General features: G+C 38.2%; 2 protein-coding genes across 4 annotated transcripts; one reads left to right on the top strand and one right to left on the bottom strand.

The window, feature by feature from the left end:
• Nucleotides 1–3,724: 3,724 nt before the first annotated feature.
• LOC124287352 (neudesin-like) lies at nt 3,725–9,227 on the bottom strand. 3 transcript variants are annotated; one of them, XM_046723855.1, is made up of 4 exons: nt 9,051–9,227; nt 7,153–7,213; nt 6,421–6,524; nt 3,725–6,039 (listed from the first exon to the last, which is right to left on the bottom strand). In XM_046723855.1, exons 1-4 carry the CDS (start codon nt 9,210–9,212, stop codon nt 5,890–5,892), a joined length of 477 nt encoding a protein of 158 aa, XP_046579811.1. In that variant the 5' UTR covers nt 9,213–9,227; the 3' UTR covers nt 3,725–5,889. The 3 variants fall into 3 exon arrangements, with proteins under 3 accessions (XP_046579811.1, XP_046579810.1, XP_046579812.1); XM_046723854.1 differs by lacking the exon at nt 9,051–9,227 and adding an exon at nt 8,838–9,044; XM_046723856.1 differs by lacking the exon at nt 9,051–9,227 and adding an exon at nt 8,682–8,787.
• Nucleotides 9,178–21,789, top strand: LOC124287351 (actin-related protein 2-A-like). The gene is given in 10 exon segments (XM_046723853.1): nt 9,178–9,330; nt 10,705–10,815; nt 10,983–11,198; nt 12,377–12,449; nt 14,020–14,156; nt 14,518–14,667; nt 18,374–18,469; nt 18,471–18,585; nt 18,588–18,652; nt 19,250–21,789. Coding segments are annotated over 10 exon segments (1,185 nt in total). The 5' UTR covers nt 9,178–9,282; the 3' UTR covers nt 19,424–21,789.
• Nucleotides 21,790–22,252: the final 463 nt, after the last annotated feature.

Below are 22,252 nucleotides of genomic sequence, written 5' to 3'. Positions count from 1 at the left end.
TTTCTGACATTCTAACCAGGATCAGCACGGGGCGACAGAAGATAAGATACACATTCATCAGTGGTTACCGTGGTAGACACTCGATACGCATGCAATGTTGTACCAGCGAGCCACTTTATACGTTCAAGCCTCCCCAAATTCCACCAGGTGTGTTTGTTGTATAAGGACACACTCAGCAATCTTCGGGAATGATGACGGCGGCCTGTAAATACCGAGATTGGACCAGACTATTCGGTGATTAAATATACGTTTGAGCACCCTTCCCCACCGTCGGCTTGACACCTGGCCAAGCAAGTCAGCGAGTTGTTGTGTCGGTTTGGGGAGCTTAAAAACGAAAGAGAGCTTAAATGCCTTTCGTATTGAATACAGTGATCGTTTTACGTGAGTGAGTGAGTTGGGATTAACGCCGCTTTCACCAGTATATAAGTTTCATCTCGTGGTGTCAGTCTAATGTGGGAAGACTGACTGACTGACTGAGTTTAGTTTTACGCCGCTTTTAGCAATATTCCAGCAATATCACGGCGGGGGACACCAGAAATGGGCTTAACACATTGTGCCCATGTGGGGAATCGAACCCGGGTCTTCGGCGTGACGAGCCAACGCTTTAACCACTAGGCTATAATACCCCACCGCCCTAATGTGGGAAGAACTCACGAAGGGACATTTTCGTTCAGATGTTTATCACTTCAGAGAAAATCATGAGCACAGGCATGGTTCTGGCAAACCTAGATACTAGTATATACTTATAGACAACAGGTATTCGAACCAACGATCATAGATTCGGACACATCTAACGGACGCAATTATGCATTAAAAATGCGAAACCTAAAACGACTGAGCCACCCGTCACCCCTCATGAAACCGGAAATTCGTAATTGTTTTTATTAGAGCGGTAATGATCGAGGTAATATGTAAACCTTTATATATAATCACGAAGGTGTTTTCGGACCGTAGGGAGATGAGAGCACAAGCAACACAGACAGTCTATTCTACTCATAACTATAAGTTTAACATCAGCGGATTTGTCTTCGCCTCAGATATGTGAACATCGGCATAAACATAATATTCGGGTTGCACTTGCAACGTTCATTGCATACTTTCTGAAACACTGTGCTGTCAAACCACATCATCATGTTATAGAACGAACGAATGTCAGTTGGAAAACGTTTTATTTCGTTCAAATTTTCCATCGACACATGTCATCGTTTCCCAGTTGCGAAGATGGATGCCAATGTTTTATGGTCACTGGATTGTCTGGTTCAGACTAGATTATTTAGAGACTGCCGCCATATAGCTGGATAATATTGTTGAGTGCCGTGTTAAACAACAAACCAACCAACCACCCAAGAAGGCATGATTATGCCAAGGGGCCGTGGAGTATCCATGAGGTTCAAGCGTTCGCTCTTCGTACCGAAGACCGAGTTCGATTCTCCACACTGATGATTGTGCGAAGCCCATTTCGACCGTTCCCACGGCGTGATGTTGCTGAGATTATTCCTTTAACTTATAATAAGCGATCTCAAACGTTATTCAGAGGTTGTGCAAACGTAGTTCAAGACTGATTCGTGTGTACTCGCAAAATCGGCCATCCGACGCAACAGATTCCCCAGCTGACCAACCATACTTTGTTGAAGGTGCACACGTTACAACTTCTCTTTGGGTTACTTGAAATATCCATCAGTCCTGAAGCAGAGTGTGGCGTTAAACAACAAACCAGCCTGAAGCCTCATGGTGTCATAAACGGAGGCACCAGGGTATATTTTACCGCTGCTTCTATCCATGCGTGCTCCCGCAAAGAAAATAACTTGTATGATAGAAATGTCGACATTATTGTCTTATTTTGCTCCTGCCAAGCCGTCATTTCTTTCATTGTTTTTCAATGTTAAATATACTATCCATCGATTGAATCTTTGCATCAGTACATCCAGTTAAAAATCTTTCTGATCTCTTGACTTCTTAATCAGTGTAATACATACATGTTGTTTGTGATGAAATAGATGTTTTTTTGTATTAAAACGGAGCAAATAATTTTAGTTGTTTACTTAAAAAACTTACTTCTTCAGGATGAATATAAATAGAGCCACATCACTGAAGCGCGCCTGGAGTTTAGAATGTCAGTAGACAGCTACTTAACGAAAGGTGAGGCAGCGTTAGTATTAAAATATGTTTATTAGAACAAAAGTGTATGAAATGTAACTGAATTTCTAACTGGCAAAGAACGAATGTACTATTGATCACTGTTGCAATATAGGTGTTACATATGCTTTTTATGCAACTTGTCAATTCTGAAACTTACTTACCTTCTGAAAGAATATTTTTGGGTGCCATTCAGATTTTCCAATTGTGTAAAAATAATAAACTCGTGAGTGAGTGAGTGAGTTTAGTTTTACGCAGCACACAGCAATATTCCAGCTATATGGCGGCGGCCTGTAAATAATCGAGTCTGGACCAGACAATCCAGTGATCAACAGCATGAGCATCGATCTGGGAACCGATGACATGTGTCAACCAAGTCAGCAGCCTTACCACCCGATCCCGTTAGTCTCCTCTTACAAGCATAGTCGCCTTTTGTGGCAAGTATGGGTTGCTGAAGGCCTATTCTACCCCGGATCTTCACGGGTCAATAAACTCAATAAAATCATGTTTTCAAAATGTTCAACTTTGTGAAGAATTGTGACAGGACTTGAGAGTATTACATCTTGAGACTAAATGGCCATGCAGTGGTCACAACGAGCGTTTCCTAACTTCTTGAACACATGTAGATGCCATTGGAGGTAACAGGCATGAAACGTTTCAGCATTATGATTGACTGGTCTCTTTGGAGATGCATAAGGAAACTATTTTGGGAGAATTAAAGTGCTTGGTCCTTAGTGCAAACATGAAAACTTATAATATGGCACTTCTGTACCTCATTTCATTACCTCATTTCATTACACACACACCCTCCCCCCACCCCCACCCTGTGGTAAAAGGCCACTGAGGGATCACATGGCCAGGCTCCCTGATTTGGTTGACACATGTCATGGTATCCCATTTGCGAACACCAATGCTCATGCTGTTGATCACTGGATTGTCTGGTCCAGACTCAAAATACTTAGACCACCACCATATAGCTGGAATATTGCTGAATGCTGAATAAAACTAAACTCACTCACTCAGCCATAAATATCTATCCATCATGTAGAAATAACTAAAAAAATTTTTTTTATTGAAATGAGTACTTTGTTTAGAGGAATATAACAAAATGTCAAAGGTTTTGTGTTTATAGTGAAAATGAACAGATTGTTTGGTGGTGCTCACACTGCTCAGTAGATAACAAATTGTTGAATACAGCTGGGACAAAAATAGACTCCCATAAAATCCAGTCTGCCACCCAGTGGCATCAGTCACATTTTACATATCTGTTGATTCCACTTTGGCTAAAATGTGACAATCTGGACTAGAACTGGTCTTCACCAACCCATGCTTGTCATAAGAGCGACTAATTGGATTGGGTGATCAGGCTTGCTGACTTGGTTGATAAATATCATCCTTTCCCAATTGCGTATAGTCAATGCTCATGATGTTAATCACTAGATAGTCTGGTCCCGACTTGATAATTTACTGTTGTCATGTAGCTGGAATATTGCTTAGTGTCCTGCCCCCCCCTCCCCCCAACCACACACACACACACTGAAAATCTACTTTGGCCAGTCTGTTCATATCATAACAAAAGAAATGTGAGTATATATCAGATCTGTTTATTGTGAAAATAAATCAAGAATAATCAAAACAAATCCAAGTGATAACAAACTTCCTGTATACAAGTTGTCAGAAAAGACTTGTTCAAATTCAGTATGTTCTTATTAAAACAAAGAACATGGTCTCACATTTGCATAGGTTGAGAAAATTGAACACATTGTGCAATAACCATATAAAATGTCATGAAAAACTGGTTATATAAATACAGTGAAGAATGTCAATACTTGATGTAGATCTCTGACAACAGGAATGTGTGTGAGAAAATCAATACAATGCATATAAATCTGCGGTGGGATTAAAACTGTTCCACATGAAGCTTCTTGACACGAATGAGTTGGGTTTAACTCTGGGCCGTTTGATTCAGTTATATCACAGCGTATCATTTTAAATAGGAGGAAAGCCCAAACTGATGCAGTCTTACGGGTACAGTGCTGGCACACATACAAACATGATCAGGGCAGGCCCGGGATTCAAACCAATTTCTAACATGATCTGTTTGATTGGCATCTAGAAGTTGGTGACTAATAAGAAAGTAAGATTGGTTATGGATAACAACTTATATAATAAAAGAAGTTGTTATCCATAAACAATCTTACTTTCCAATTTCTAACATGTAACTTGAAATGCATTAATTTGGACTTCAACAAATTAATTTTGACTTAACATTACAATAAACATGAATCCATAACAACTTTTGTAATTGTTACCTGACACTACAGTATGAGACAAATAGTTCATGCTTGTGACTAAATATTTCTATATTTTTAAAAATCTCCCTTTTTTTGTCACGAATAAAATCACATGACAGCTCCCCACTGCCAAGTCTGTATTTCAGATCACAATAGTGTGGAGCAAACTGGGGCTAGCAAAACTACTGCAGTAACCATACAGTGTCACTAGTGTTATGACAAACATGGACACTGGTGACCAAATCAGACCTGGAATTTCTACCACATAACAGGATAGGTGTGAATGACAAGTACCACAGTTTTGAGCTTCATGTTAGGTACCTTGAGGTGCAACAATCCAAATGTCATTAAAATATCCTGAGATTCAGGAAAGTGAGTGCTAAGGATGCCATTTGCTGTGCTAACAATATCACAGCTTAACTTGGTCTCAAGACTTGAAAACATGAACAATGTTTGTGCAATAAAATACTCATGAACACTCCAGCTTAAACCTAGTAGCCTTATTAATTGTGTTTTCTTACATACACATCGTTCTTTTAAGTAACCTCAGTGAGTCACAGCCAGTCTGTAATAGCAACAGTTACATCATTCATATAGAACCTTAGGCAGGTTGTTATTGTTCTCAGGTAACAAACTAAATATGAGCCTAAAGAAAATTCTAAAATATGAAGCATATCACAACCATTGTATAATTAATAACATTTTCCAAAAAAAAAGGATCACCTTCACTCATTGATAAGAGAAAATATATGAATGTTTTCATGACTACTGCTCAAACAGCAAAACTAAACATTTCAAGGTTGTGCTAATAGATATTGGCTTGTGATAATTTTTTATTGATTGTATGTATGAAAATCATGTATATTTTGTTCATAATAAAATTCCACAGAACATATAAATATCGGATAATCAATACAAGTTTCTATGTTGTAACATCTATATGTTTCTTTCTATACACAGACAAGCTAAACATGACTAAACTCTACATTCAGTATGATCTTTAAAGTTGACATAAGTTAATCGTTGACATGTTTCCTCTCTTAAAGGCAAAGTTTTGGTCTTCAAATCTGGAAACTTGGTGAATAAAAAGAGGTATCACTAACATGCAGTTAGCATATTTAAGTAACTGTGCATATGTGCATATTCTTTTGATTTTGTTTAAAATCCTCAAGAGACTTTTTTTATAACTTAAACTTAACAGATATAACTCTGGATTTTATACAACAGTAGACTGTGATCTCTGTGAAGGCATTCTGATGCCGATGAAATTATACATATTTGACACTGGTCAGAAGGTAATTATTCATAACAACTTATCATGTAAAACATTTATGTTATTGTTCAGTTGTTTATATAGTTTGTTCAGTGAGTTCATGATTTTATTGTTCTAGATATTTACCCAGGTGATAGTTAAAAAATAATTTGAACTGTGCCCGTCTTAAAGTGTTGTCATTAGTGATTACAGATCTTCTTTGGTTGCTGCTTGGACAAATTTGTCTGGGAACTGTTCTTTCAGGAAGTCCATATAGCCGACAACTGGGTACTTTGCCATGTAGGTTCCCTCAAATACACTATCCAAAGCCTTGAGATGTTCCTCAGACAGGTCGGACTGAAGTGAAACACATAACATCATTATCACCACAGTAAATGCGGAACGGTGGACTGATCATACCACCACCACCACCACCACCAAGTTTCGCCAAGTGGTCTAGTGTGCTGTTTACTGCTTAACCAGGATCCCAGAATCACCCTGATGATGACCGTCACTGCCATACCAACGATCATGGGTGTTAATCATTCCTATTACCTAACTACATTCAGTGTACTTTCACATATGGAATACTAAGGACGAGACATTTTTATCATTTGAAACCTTGAACCCATGCTGTTCCTTCCATACAAACTTTCCAGTGCAAAGATTCTTAATAACCATAACATCTGCAAGTATATATATTTATTATTTTTCAGCCCTGTTTTTATGTCTACTTACGATGTCATGAGTGAGGTCCTCTTCCTCCAGTGACATCTTGGCAACTGCCTTGCTGCAATCCCTGCCAACCAGGGCATTATAGGCTGCCCCTTTTCCATAAAAATCTAAAAAAAAGATGTACTTAGGATATATATCATATACATATATCTGCAAATCAAAATGGTCTTATTTCATTCATTAACCAAATATTGTCACTTGTTAGTGTGAATATCCAGGGTGATGACGAAACCTACTGCAGCTCACATCATTTACGCTAATCTGCTTTCCTGATACAACTAAATTCTGCTGATAAAGTTAAAATTTACTGATGGTAGTGCTCATTGATTCAGATTTCAGAACATTTGAAGACCATAATTCTGTACTAGTTCTCAATACATTAATTTGCTACAAATTGGAACTGACAGAAAATGTAAACATAGTCAACAGATTGGTGTCTTTCAAGCAGCACTAGCTACAAAGAACTTCTAGAGCTTTTGTGCATGAAAAACTTTTGTAGTAAATATGATCAAGAAGGTGGAACGGTAGTTACCACATTAAAATAAATCTCAAGACGTCCATGTTGATGCAGAAGTGTATCAGATTTATGTATTATTATTTTATCCTTACTGTATGACCAGTTTGTCGACATGAATGTCTATCTTCATATTTGTGGACAGTAAACAGTGCTTATACATAGCTACAGCCAAATGTCATCACTGTATATGTAGCACAGACATAATGGCAATGGCCTACCTTTCCCTTTGGAGACGTCGAACACCACACCCTTCACTCCCATGTACAGTGGCCTGGAAGGCTGGATTCAAACATTCACAAATAATTATGACATCATAATCATTGATTATTGTAAAATTGTTGTAAACATAACATTTACAAACAAAAAAATTTAAACTAAAAATATATAAGTGTGTTTTTTACTGAAACGTTGATCAGACTTGACTTCCTAATAAACCTGACCCGTGAAGGTCCGGGTTAGAATATTGATCTTCAGTAGTCTATGCTTGTCGTATGAGGCGACTAACGGGATTGGGTGGTCATGCTCGCTGACTTGGTTGACACATGTCATTGGTTCCCAACTGCGCAGATCAAAGCTCATGCTGTTGATCACTGGATTGCCTGGTCCAGACTCGATTATTTACAGACAGCCGCCATATAGCTGGAATATTGCTGAGTGCGATGTAAAACTAAGCTCACTCACTCCTAATAAACCTGCTACTGATACCTGCAGCTGTCTTAATATTATTGCTGCTGATGTTTTGAATGTCCGACCCCCTCTCATGGGTATCTGCTCGCACAGATTAACAGTAATCAAACATATGAGGGTTGTCAAAAGCTACAAGGTGTGGTCACCTCTAATTAACACATGGGGTGCCGGACTGGAAAGACCATCCCTGGGCTAAGGATAATGGGCCTGTTGAGGATAACGCTAGGGATATCAAAGAGTGAGTGAGTGAGTTTGGGGTTTTACGCCACTTGTAACAATATTCCAGCAATATCAGGGCGGAGGACACCAGAAATGGGCTTCACACATTGTACTCATGCGGGGAATCAAACCCGTGCCTTCGGTGTGACGAGCGAACGCTTTAACCACTGGGCTACCCCACCGCCCCAGGGGATATCAAAGAAGCATTCAAAATCAATATACTTTGTGCAATAGGTGGATCCAATTAGTGCCAGATCTTTGTAGCTGTGTGCCGAATACACTGCATTATTGTCAAATACATTGTTATCGGAATGACACCATTAGTTTGATCCTGACATTTATCAATGTAAAAAGTTCCCTGCAACAAGTTATACTTGGAATTAACTTGGGATTAAACTTTCTCTGAAAAGAACAGATTCTACTTCTAGCAATGTTTTGCCTTTTGGGTTGAGTCCAATTCAGGATTTACCCACACTCTCAGCATCAGGCACCTAAGGCACCAGCCCACAGTCAGACACCGTGGCTTCCACAAACATGAGAATTTGACAACTGGTAGTCTAGATCACATACTTTTTGTACCGCTCTGACAAGTGTAAATTGGCACAAAATTTACTCCAATCGCTGAAGCTCTGAATACACCTTGACTTCTAGAAAGTCGTCAAACGCAACGGATCACCCTCAATAATGCGTCGACATGTTTAGGCATGTATTGAAACCGATCAACTACTATTGATTTAACATTTGATCACATTTTGAAGAAAAAAAACGCCTTGTTGGTAAATTTTTTTTTTTTTTAAAAAGCTCTAGATCATCTAAGTTAACATCATGTTGACACATTTACCCTAAATGCTACACAAAGTCAGTCAAACAAATATGACAATTTTCAAAAGTTATGTACTTGTATATAACGAGCTGAGAATGGATAGATAATCAAACTAAACCAACAGCTTCTGTCAACGTTGCATGAGAACCAAGGGAAATAACCCCCTTTACTTACATTTGATCCGTCATATTGCGCTATTTTTCTTGCAGAAAATATTTCAGCAGGCTTTCCCTTTATTTCTAACATAACTTCAACATCTTTGAGCTGGTAACATAGCACGAAAAGTGAAGACTGCAAAAGAAAAACAACAAACAAACAAGAAGTCATTGCTGCAAAAGTCCTAAGGCTGTGCGATAACACCATTTTGACACGCAGTCAGCTAGTTACCGTATTTCTTTGCGCTGGCGATAAGGACGCAAAACTTGTTTGTAGAGACAGAGCCCAGCTTAGTTCGTCAGGTGCGTGGTATTTGTAACGTTGTATGTGATTGGACAAATATGGCCAATGCTTGACTCGTTTTCTTAGTCCATTAGTCACAAGGGCGTACATTTCCGGTGGAGACCAATGGACGTTTGAGTCCGAAAATTTGGGTTACCTACATTATCAAGGTCCATCCACCATGGCGAGTGGTGCAAGTAAAGTTGTTGTCTGTGACAATGGAACAGGAGTAAGTATGAAACCATTATCATAAGCTATTTAAACAAATTATTATTTTTTTACCATAATTTGATGAAGCCGGAAAACCCGGAAGCGATTTATCTGTCACAAGATTCAAGAAATACTGTGATGTTTTCTACCACATCGTTCAGTGTTATTAACGCCAAAAATTATAAGTCAGTCTGTTTGAGGTGCATCGGGGAATTGTGCTTGCACTTGTCTTTCGGTAAATCGATGTCTTGGTGTTGCTGTATCGATTCGAGATAAGTTGCCCAAATGACCCCACCCCCTTTTCCCTGTGAGCATTTTGTTTCACTTCCTGATTGTTTTGGTGTTTGTATGTGTTATCGTGTGTAATTTTCCTCATACCTATCAGATTATATGTGGCTTGTTTTTCATTTACATCACTTGCAACAGCAAATACACTTTTGCAAGGAATGGCAGATCGTCAATAATAATTTTGGTATGATTAGGTAACAATGCCAAACAAGTTGCGTCAAAAGTTAAAAGTCATCTTATTTGAGTGATTAGTTTTGTCAAACCAATTGAAAGGTGATGTGCAATTCATGACATCCTTTCAAACCAGTGGTGAGAATGTAAACAAATCTGTTTTTAATCATAGATTCACCCAGAACGTAGTCCTTGGTCTGCCATTACCATAGTATACTTCTTGGTGTGATTATTCTACCTGAACGAAGCTGACACATTCAGTTGGTTGTAACTGAATCAGTGTTATCATGTTCACGGTTACACCCTACTTGCTGCTTCTCCATGTTCAGTGCTAAAACTTAAGTATGAAAATTGCTCCAGATATTCTTTGTATCTGTGTAAAATATGTTTTCTTAAATCACTATTTTACCATTAGTTTTGGCTTTAGTTAATATATATGCCATGTAGCATTTCCAGCTTCACTGGTATTTACTTACTAATTTAATACACTTGAGACCATGCACACAGTTCTTAAATCCCTTAAATATTGTAGCTTTATTGAATTATTGTAATGTTGCTGTCAAATCACAATATGTTCATATATATGAATTTTATTACTGTAATGTGTTAATGAGCATGACTTTAGCATGAATTCTCAAGGACTCTTGATATGGACACTGATGTTGCCAAAAATATGTGGACACTGATCTTGCATAAAATATATGGATGGTGTAACTTTAGCTAGTACTGTATGTGTCTACAGTCAAGTAAACCTATTGAGATATCTTTTGCTCTTATTAGTTTATGGCAGGCCATTCAGTGTTAGAAATTAGTGGTTTTGTTTGAAGTGTAATTTACAGTATTTGAATCTAGGGGCTCCACTGACTTTTCATTGTTTTATCATTCAGGTTGTAACAATAAAGCAACTTCTGCTTATTATTCATTTTGTTTTCAGTTTGTCAAGTGTGGATATGCTGGTCAAAACTTCCCAGAGCACATATTTCCATCACTTGTTGGAAGACCAATCATTAGATCCACAGCAAAGATTGGCAACATTGAAGTCAAGGTTTGTAACTTCCTTTATATGATGATCAGATTTTATGGTTGAGACTAGTGGACAAAGTTTTATGAACATGAAGTGAAGGAGGTGTTTGGACATGTTTTGTTTAGATATTGTGGGGTCAGATTGTTATTGGAATGTTTGATAATTTTGGTTTTTATGTTTTTTTTCAGGATCTGATGATAGGAGATGAGGCTAGTGCCTTGCGGTCCATGTTGGAGGTGAATTACCCCATGGAGAATGGTGTTGTTCGAAACTGGGATGATATGATTCATTTATATGACTATACCTTTGGTAAGGAGAAACTGAATCTGAGCACCAAGGATTGTCGCATCCTGTTGACAGAGCCACCAATGAACCCAATGAAGAATAGAGAAAAAATGATAGAAGTGAGTGATTTAGAATCATGTGTTCTTCAAAATTGATGCATTAATAATTAGTCTAATGCCTTGTCTATGCAGCCTGCTTCTTTTGAAAGATGTAAGCCAAACGGTTGAGTGTTAGTGCATAACAATTTGCTGTGTTGAAAAATAGCCTGCACATCTGTGAACCTTTCAGGATGCCTGAATATTAATCAGATTTTCCTATTATTGAAATATAGGGTTGGCTGCTTGTTGGAGGTTTCCGGCAATGTTAGTTACCATAACATTTCACATGTGAAGATCCAGGTTAAAATTGGACTTCAGGAATCCATGCTTGTCTGAAGAGGTGACTAACAGGATCAGGTGGTCATGTCGCACCTCTTATCGTATCCCAATTTGCTCGTGATGCCACTGGATTCATGAATCGATACGTATCGCGATACCTGTGTCATGATTCGATACGTATCACGATACCTATTTTCGCAGCATTATTGTGTAAATTTAGTTACATTTTGAACATTAATATTTCATATTTTATAATTGTCCTTGAAAAGATCAACATTTTTATTCTCAGAGGTTAAAAGGTTCTAATTTCCCATCTTTGTGCATGAAAAATAATCACTTATAACTCTCATAACATCAAAACCATGATACAATGTGCAAAATGTAAACGTTACATACATACAAACCGATACTTTCAGAACTAAATATTGATTCAGTTTTGAATGTATCGATAATTGTATCGTCTTAGAAAAAGTATAGATGCATTGATGTATCGTGGCATCCCTACTGGATTCTCTTGCCCAGACTGTAATATTTACAGATTGCCTTCATATACCAGTAGCTGGAATATTGCTGAGTTAAGCATCTATCAAACAAATGAAACTTTATAGTTTACCTTTGACTTTTATTATTCTATATCATTTATTTGATTGTCCTTGTTAATTAGGTTATTATGAAATAGACATTGTTTTATGTAAGGACAGAAGAAATAAATAATAGTAACCATTTGATTCATTTATTGACATACTATTGTACTTGATAGTGCACAGTCATATAACATTTACTGAATATAAAAATTGATATTCGTCATTGATGATTATTTAAAGCTTCTTAGACACCTGATAGTTATGTGTAACATTGTGTATCTTTCTTGCGGAATGTTAAGTGGAGAAAAATGAACAGTTCTTTGATGTTGTTTACAGACAATGTTTGAGAGGTACCAGTTTCAGAGTGTGCATATAGCAATCCAGGCTGTGTTGACACTGTACGCACAAGGTAGGTTCTTGCTCTATATCATCTTAGGTCACAAAGCAGAGTTGCATTTCTTGGGCAAATAGAAAGTAATGATTATGGGTTCTAATCTCAGTTTGTCCAAATTATGAACAAAGGCGACATAATACCTTGCCTGTAAGGATGACATCTGTCGCTCAGTACATTCTCTGTCTGCAGCAACCTCTAAGAAGTACTGAACAGGCACATTGACTATCCATTGAGTAAGAAATGTCTCTGGGATATTAAGAATGAGCAATTTAGTGAAGCTATGATATTTTGACCTTGTTACAGATATCAAATTTGAAAATAATGTATCAGAAAGTCACATTGGATTTAACTTCCTTGTACATGAAACTAGATTGGAAGAGATATTTTGATATGTTTTCATTGGTGATTGTGTGTGAAAAGGGGATCATTTGAGATATATTTTGTATTTGGCTGTCTTAATTTCATGCAGTGTTATTAGGAGTGTCAACATTGTTGCTTAACATACCCCCATTGATCTTAAGTAACCCATGCTTGTTGTAAAAGGGGACTAACGGGATCGGGTGGTCAGGCTCACTGACTTGGTTGACACATGTCATCGATTCCCAATTGCGCTGATCGATGCTCATGCTGTTGATCACTGGATTGTCTGGTCCAGACTCGATTATTTACAGACCGCCGCCATATAGCTGGAATATTGCTGAGTGCGGCGTAAAACTAAACTCACTCACACACTCACTCACTCATACCCTTCACATGTTGAATGAAAAACTTTTGAGCGCTGTTGTCATCATGCAGTAAAGAAATTTGCCGTTATAGTAAATATGAGATCAGAATAGTTACAATTAATTGGGACAAGTAGATTTATTTGTTTTCAGATATGAAATTCGTTTTGCCTTATATTGTTCCTAAATAATCCATATTATGGCCTGTAAGGATGACCTCTATCGCTCAGTACATTCTCTGTCTGCAGCAACCTCTAAGAAGTACTGAACAGGCACCTTGTATTGAGGGAATGATTTATGCTGTCACAGCTACAGATACCTTTTTGCGTCATTGAGTTATGTACTCACTTGTGTTCATCTCAATTGGGTATCATAATTTTTCTTTGAGTAACCAAATAAATTGTACTTACCTCACTCAAACTCAATTGGGTATTTTGCCATTTTCCATAAATTTGAAAATATAGTAAAGTTTAAATGTCAATGTTTGTTATTTATATTTGATCTGTAATATGAGAAACGATAAGAAAGACTGCAAGTTGTCAAGTTCATGTCCTGAAATAGAACCTCTCCGTATACTTCAGTTATTTTATCTCACCACCGGTATGCAAGCTAAGATTTGACATTTTTGTGTGTACGCATGTAAGATTACATTTATTGAGTATTTACAAAAATTCAAGTGTACTTGTACGCAATAGACTGAATAGAATTTGAGTTTTCACAAAAATATTTGCATAATTTACGCAGATACGCAGCTTATCTGTACCTCTGGCTGTTTATTACAAAAGTGCTGAATATACTCAATAGAGACTGTCTTGGTGGAATTACGTGTGTGATATTTTCATACCTTACCTTGGCCATTCCAGGTTTGTTGACGGGTGTGGTGGTGGACTCCGGAGATGGTGTCACACACATCTGCCCCGTGTACGAGGGCTTTGCACTTCCACATCTCACCCGGCGCCTGGACATCGCCGGCCGAGACATTACCAAATATCTCATCAAGGTAGGTACATTTCTTTATATATTTTTGCTTCATTAAATGTTTTCTGAGCATGCTTAGTAATCAGTCCCCTTGATGTACTCAACAACCTTAACAGTTGTGTTGTGGTCACATCTTACAGTCATGAACGCTGATCTACTGGATTTTAACGTAGTAAACTGTAGTTTGATCATAGTGCCATGTTACCACGGTGTACCATGGTCAACTATGTTGAACTACTCTTAAATATGTCTAACTACATTTCACTAAGGTCAAATATGGTCTACTACGTTCATCCTCCACTTCGGTCAACTATGTGCGTGTCCGTAAGATGTGACCGCCAGTTAAAACAGTAACAAATGTAGTATTTGATACTGTGTTTCAGCTGCTGCTGCTGCGAGGGTATGCCTTCAACCATTCCGCTGACTTCGAAACAGTACGAATGATGAAAGAACAGCTATGCTATGTTGCCTATGATATAGAACAAGAACAAAAACTTGCCTTAGAAACAACAGTCCTAGTAGAACCCTACGAGGTAAGAATAGCTTTGATTGTTATAAATTACAGTCCTAATGTCAGTAAGCAACCGAATTTAAATCTAAAGCTTCCCCTGCTTCTTCCATAGTACTTTGTTTAATCTGTCACTTTTCCTCAAACTGATATATAGGAGTGGTGGAGTAGCCTAGTGGTTTGAATCCCCATATGGGTACAATGTGTGAAGCAAATTTGTGGTGTCCTGCAAGATGATATTGCAGGAATATTGCCAAAAAAGCAGCATAAAACCAAACACGCTCACTCCATAGTGCTATATATAATCTGTCATGACATCACAGATCAACTGGCAATCATATGAAAAACTTGAGTATGTTTATATATTGGCTTAATGAAGGGTCTCTTGACTTTGATGATTTAGCATTGTGGTGTCTACATGATGGCTGGGTGGTGGGGTAGGCTAGTGGTCAAAGCGTTCATCACTCCTATGCTGAAGACCCGGGTTCGATTCTCCACATGGGTACAGTGTGTAAAGGCCATTAGTTAGGTTTGATGAATCACACGTACATAAGTTTACCTCTCATGGAACTTACAGTTTTTTATGTTTTCGGGGCAGTGGGGTAGCCTAGTGGTTAAAGCATTGGCTCGTCATGCTGAAGACCCGGGTTCAAATCCCCACATGGGTACATTGTGTGAAACCCATTTCTGGTGTCCCCTGCTGTGATGTTGCTGGAATATTGCTAAAATCGGCGTAAACTCAGTCAGTCAGTCAGTTATATTTTCAATTTGTAGCTCAAATGGCTGAAAGTGCAGGATATATGCATCTGTTTACAAGTAGTGGTATGTGCATGTGATGCAGCATGTTGTGTCGGGCAAGACCTTGGTGTAGTTGTAACAGGGAAGTAAGTACTCTGCCTATCCAGTGCAGAGTATGAGGAAATGTGTACATTGTATTTTTATCAACAACTGCTGTGTTGGATTTGCTTTGAATGGCTAAGGTTTCTGTACTTAATTTAGTTGTTGTGTCAGGGGTTTTGTTAAGTTGTCACTCAGTGGATGCAGGAAGTATTTTGTCTGGTTTTCCTGTTTCAACAGAACATTGAAACTTTCTCTGATAGGCTTGAAATGTGGATGAGTGTGTGTTTTGTGTGAGAGTGAACATATATATGTAAGAGTGAGCGTATGTGTGTGTGTGTGGATGGATGAGCGAGGTGGCGTTTCACAGGGGTAGGTGTGTTAGTGAGTGGGTATGTAGGTGTGAGAGTGTGTGTTTGTGGGTGGATGAGCAAGGCGGAGTTCCACAGGGGTAGGTGTGTTAGCGAGTGGGTATGTAGGTGTGAGAGAGTGTGGGTATGTGAGAGTGTGGTGAGAGAGACTTGTGACTGAAGTTGTAATAGGTCCTACAGAAAGAAACCTTGTGAAGGAGTAAATATGTGCAACAGTTACCAAGTCTAGCCTGTAAGGATGACCTCTGTCGCTCAGGACATTCTCTGACTGAAGCAACCTCTAAGAAGTACTGAACAGGCAAGCTATGTCTTCAGGGAGACTTTATCCTCTGATATGTGTAGTGTTTAGATCCAGTGAGAAAAATTGAGATGAAACTACTCATTAGGTTTTCATTACCATAATACCAAGTGACAGCCCTAAAAATAACCACACTTTCTCACTGATTGTCTAAAGCAGTGATTGTGTTAGGGCCTACAGAACAACATAGTTGTAAATGAATAGTGTGCTTCTAACTATGGTCTAAAGTCAACTGTAGCAATGATGATTGTAGGCATACGGTCAGTTATGGAATGATTATGGTAGTGTCAGATTTGAGGCTGATCTTTCACAGGCAGTGAGGGCAAAAGGTGTGTGTGTGCTCAAATCATTCAATCTAATTTGGTATTCATTGGTGAATGTTCTGATTAATCAAGACTTCTATGAGTCTGTTTATGGAAAAGTTGTCTTTGTAACAGTGATTCAGCCTTCAGCATAAGGCTGAATTAGTGAAGGAGAAAATCTGTTCATCAGTTACCATGCCTTTCTAGTGTATAGCCTGTAAGGATGACCTCTATCGCTCAGTACATTCTCTGTCTGCAGCAACCTCTAAGAAGTACTGAACAGGCACCTTGTCCTTGACATCCTTTGAGGAAGAAAATTCTCTGATGTGATTGGATTATGTTCGATTTTACTTCCTTGTACATATATTGAGTAGAAATGAATCATTTAATGTTTGGGTTTGGGTTGTGTGTGGATACTTTTTGTATAGGGCCCACTGGAGAAATGTCTTGACTGTATCCTGACAAAATTTCTTAAGAATTTTCTGATTATCTTTGAGTGTTTTGAAGTACTGAAGATTTCTTAGTGGGGTTATGGTACAGCCAAATGTTGGACGAAATCATCACAAAACACTGTGAAGACATTTGCCATGGTAACAGTCTCAAGCTTATAAAATAAACAAATCCTTAAGCTGTTTATTTAATCAGTCGCTACCCCCAACATGATGAAGGAAAAACCTTTAAGCACTCTTGTCATCATACTCACAGCATAAAACATTTGCCATTTTATTAAAGACAAACATTAGAACAGTTACAATTACCATGGAAAAAATTGGTTCCTGTTTTTCAGATATTTTATGTTATTATATATATATATATATACTGTTCCTAAACATACCATATTGTGGCCTGTAAGGATGACGTTTATCGCTCAGTACATTCTCTGACTGTAGCAACCTCTAAGAAGTACTGAACAGGCACCTTGACATTGACATCCTTTAAGGAAGAAAATTCTCTAGGACTTGTTGGATACGTAAGCGTGAAAGATGTATGGAAACTTTGTATATCTGTGTCACTTCCTTGTACAAAAATAGGGTTGAAAAAGACGTAATGTTTGAGTTGGTGATATTGTGTGGATCCTTTTGCATAGGAGTCCATTTGACAAAAGTCTAGACTGTATTCTGACAAAATATTTTCTGATTATTTGAGAGAGTGTTTTGAAGTACTGTAGATGCAATTACCATGGGAAAAGTACGTTTTCATTTTTCAGATATTTTGATATGTGCTATTCCTAAACATACCATATTGTGGCCTGTAAGGATGACCTCTATCGCTCAGTACATTCTCTGTCTGCAGCAACCTCTAAGAAGTACTGAACAGGCACATACCCTGCCCTTTTGGGAATCTTTAGGATGACATTTTTCTTTGATTTCTTTGGATATGTTGGTATAGTCACACAAATACAATAATGATTAGCATGTATTCTGGTACCACAGGGCGGTGGGGTAGTCTAGTGGTTAAAGCGTTGGCTCGTCAAGCCGAAGACCCGGGTTCGAATCCCCACATGGGTACAATGAGTGAAGCCCATTTCTGGTGTCCCCCGCCGTGATATTGCTGGAATATTGCTAAAAGCGGCGTAAAACCAAACTCAGTCAGTCTGGTAACACAGAAGACCTCAAGGAGCCAGCTGTGCAAAATGATCAAATCACTAAGACTTCTGTAGGACTGTGGTAAAGTGATATCTTAACACATAGATCACATTATGAAACACAGCCCTTAGTTCCAAACACAAGTTCTATCTCTGGCTTTATCTAGTGAACCAAACACATACAAAATGCTGTTCATTTTAGTAAGCTATGCTAATGATTGTCTACATGATAAGAATGAAATGTACTTAAAATGATGCTGAGAGACAAGTTATGATAACAACTCCAAATTTACTGGGCCAGACTGTTGCTTTAACAAGACCTGTGTTATGTTCTTCAGCTGCCTGATGGTCGAATTATTAAGGTGGGTGGCGAGAGGTTTGGAGCTGCTGAAGCTTTGTTCCAGCCCCACTTGATCAACGTGGAGAACGTAGGCCGTAGCTGAGTTACTCTTCAACACCATCAACGCTGCAGACATTGACACTCGCCCAGAGTTCTACAAACATATCGTCCTCTCAGGGGGCTCCACCATGTACCCAGGTCTTCCAAGTCGACCGAGAGAGAAATCAAACAACTCTACTTGGAGAGAGTTCTTAAAGGAGATGTAGACAAATTATCTGTAAGTTGAAGAAAAGGCATGCATGAAGGGGTGGTGGTTTGGGTGTCTCTATATGTCTGCCTACGTTGGTTGGTTGGTTGGTTTGTTGTTTAACGCCACACTCAGCAATATTCCAGCTGTATGGCTCCAGTCTCTAAATAATCAAGTCTGAACCAGACAATCCAGTGATCAACAACATGAGCATCGATATGTGCAATTGGGATACGATGACATGTGTTAACCAAGTCAGAGAGCGTGACCACCATGGGTTACTGAAGATCATTTCTAACCCGGACCTTCATGGGTCTTGTGTATCTATGATATTGAGCATTTCAACCAGTTTGTGTTGAATGCACATGTTTGGTGAATTTTGTCTCATTCTTATTGATGTCAGTTAAGTACAGATTCTTACACTTTCTGGGTTGAATCTCATTATGGATTCAAACACCAACTGGGCCACAGAGGTCTTCACAAACATTGAAGTAGTTGAGGCCCTGGGTGTTTACACTTGTCAAAGGGGAATACAAAGTTTGAGTACTTTTTCAATTTTCAAATTAATAAAAAGTTGCATTGCTCAGACCGAAAACGAGTAAGTTTATTTCGACTGTTTATTTCCAGAAATTCAAGATCAGGATAGAAGATCCACCCCGGAGGAAGCACATGGTATTTTTGGGAGGCTCAGTTCTGGCTGACATCATGCGGGATAAGAATGACTTCTGGTTATCTAGGCAGGAATACGAAGAACAGGGACTCAAGGTGCTCGATAAACTTCTCAAGCCAACGAAGAGTTAGCTCCCTTTGACCACATCACTAACTGTAGACCAACTTGTATTTTTCTCAACTGTCAGCCTTGAGACACTTCAGTGTACATTGATTAAGGTCTCATGTCAATCTTATTAACTGCATTTTCCATTAGGCTTGGGCGTTGTATTCAAACTGAAGTAAGAAAACACGACCGAAATTTAAGAAAAATAATCCAGTCCCATTTGCTATTGAAGCTTTCAGCTTTTTCATGCAGCATGTTGATTATTTTAATTAGAGTCAGTTTCTTGTTTTGACAGCTTAATGAACAATCCAATAATGTTACTGTATCAATGAGGTTTGGATGGATTTGACACCAATGAACAAAGGCTAGTGATATCAATGGTGTCTAAAACAAGAATTTGCTATGATTTATATGCTATAATTCTCTGCTTAAGTGATCGATATGATTCAGTTGCTTGGTGCACAAACTAACAAGTTTTGTATAATCAATACAAAAGTGCTGTATGTGTTTGTCCATAAGAATATATTTTTATGACCTAAAGTGTATAGACTTCATTTATCATTTAGTTAATGTTGAACGTATTTTGTCTGTACAGTATGCATGAGGTATGTTATTTTGTTATGGAAGTTGTTCAGTCTTCAATCCTGTTCGTTTTTGCCTGAAATAAATGATTATGCTGCGCGGGCGCAAAGTCAAAATGTCACTCAAATTATCGACTACTTTGGCCAATTAAATGAATTGTGACTTTCCAACATTTCATTTTTGCGTCCTTAATCATGGTATTGATGAATATTACAGAGACACTGCCTTAGTGTTTATGGAATTCACTGCCATCATTGAATTAAGATTGAGCTAATTCTCTAAGTGTCTTGAAATAAAGGACTTTCATAGCAAATATGTATTTTTCTGTTTTGAAGAAGGGAAAAATCCAAGAATTATGTGGTTCAAGATACTACTAGACTCACTTGGTATGAATGTAACTGTTTGTTTGCCGAGTTGCATCTTTCGGGTGCACCAGGATCCTGTGATTGTGGGTTTGAATCCCAGATTGAGTCTGATTGTTCATGGTTTGTCAGCACCAAACGTGTGGGTTTCTTCAGGTGGAAAACATTTCAGTGAATGACATCCAACTCTCCTTCTACATCAACCTGATTGTCATGATATTCTGAAATACGGTTCAAATGTCATTGAATAAAATCACTCACCCATTCCATACATGGCCAGTGGGGGTAGCTCTGTGGTCTGCATGTTTGCTTTGTTTGCAGAAAACCTGGGTTCAGATGACCATGTTAATACAGTGGGAAAGAACTTCATTGTGTCCAACTGCCTATATTTTGAGTCGATCATGTGTTGAGTTGTGTGTGTGCTGTCATATAGTGATATAAACAAAGCCTGTAACACCAACATGTAAAGTGAGAGTTTCTGAAATGTATAGAAAATTGAAGAAACTTTAAAGTGTTTCGATTGTCTCTTCTTTGGTCCAAGTGATGGTTAAATCTAGCAAATATAAGTTCATTGTGCTACAACCTTACTATCGATGTAAGTGTATCATGTATGTCATATCGAGGGCTTAGCGATTGACCAAGTAAATTGCCCAGTGTCTTAGGCCATGATAGAAATTTTGTAAGGAATATATGGTAGACAAATCATTATTTAAGTAAAACTCAAAGGTCTCAAGCCATCAGTATATGTTTAAAGGTTACATTTGGTTGGGTCTGCACTTTGTACCAATGTTTAGTTTTGAAATGACATCACATTGTGGACTTATATCAAGATATATGTCATGTGAACTTAATATGAAGATTTGATATCACAAGGCAACAGAGTGTTTTCCTTGCAGTCCTGAACACACCCAGTGTATTTTATCTCCATTCTATTAGATAAATACCAAGGACCGGTTTGTCTCAAGATATTTGCCCGAGTATGAAAGCCTTAGGACGTGTCCTCGTTTGTACAAGCAACTACTACACTAAACGTAAGTCGAGTTGAGGCCTGGCACTGCACATTTCTCTATCAAAAGAAAATTAATGGAATGGAGGTACGTTACTCTGGGCAATGAAGGATTCAAACACTTCATCTCAACTGTGGCTTAACCTACTTGCTCATCCTACATGAGGGAATTGCTATGTAGAAAGTCTCAGTCATGCTTTGCTCCAGTATTTGACAATTCAGAAGCAGTTTACCCTGATATTGATGAAAGTACTACAACAAGGAACCTGTGGTGTTGAATGTGTTGACATGTTTCCTTGATGATTCCTTCAGATTGTACATAGAACTGATCCTGTAGTTGATTCAGGGATCAATTTTATATACTTTGTACTACATGCCAATATGTAGTATTCTGTCACATATGTACCATACATTGAATATGCAATAAAACATTTAATCTTTCCTTTCTTGTGTGTATTTGTGTTCTTGGTGTCAGGTCTGTGAAATGTGAACGCTTTTTCTAAATGAACTGAGAAGTGTTTATGAATTTACATGTCAATGCAAATATTATTTCTGGGATTATGTAAGAATCAGCTTAATGGTCCATAAATTTGACCAGCATCGAAGTAGGTTATATGTTATCAGGCTTATGGCACATGTAAGATACATCTAGGAGATTTTTGAATGTCAAGGTCAGTGGATAGGGTGTGTCTCTGGACAGCGGGGAGTGGTGGCTTGATTCTTCAACCCTGTCATACCAAAAGACGTTAAAAGATGGTACTTGTCATATTGACATTTTCTGGTAACAGCAAGGACATGTGACGTTGAAAGTGTCATTTTGGAGGCCTTGTTAATGTGCTGAAAATCTTGGTTTGACACTCAATGTTGGTATGATGTGTTGGCCAATCCATGTGTCTCGAGGATCA

This window comes from Haliotis rubra, unplaced genomic scaffold (genome assembly GCF_003918875.1).
Source record: "Haliotis rubra isolate DU_JTF1 unplaced genomic scaffold, ASM391887v1 Scf40, whole genome shotgun sequence".
Classification (NCBI taxonomy): domain Eukaryota; kingdom Metazoa; phylum Mollusca; class Gastropoda; order Lepetellida; family Haliotidae; genus Haliotis; species Haliotis rubra.
This window is presented reverse-complemented; position numbering and strand designations above follow the sequence as displayed.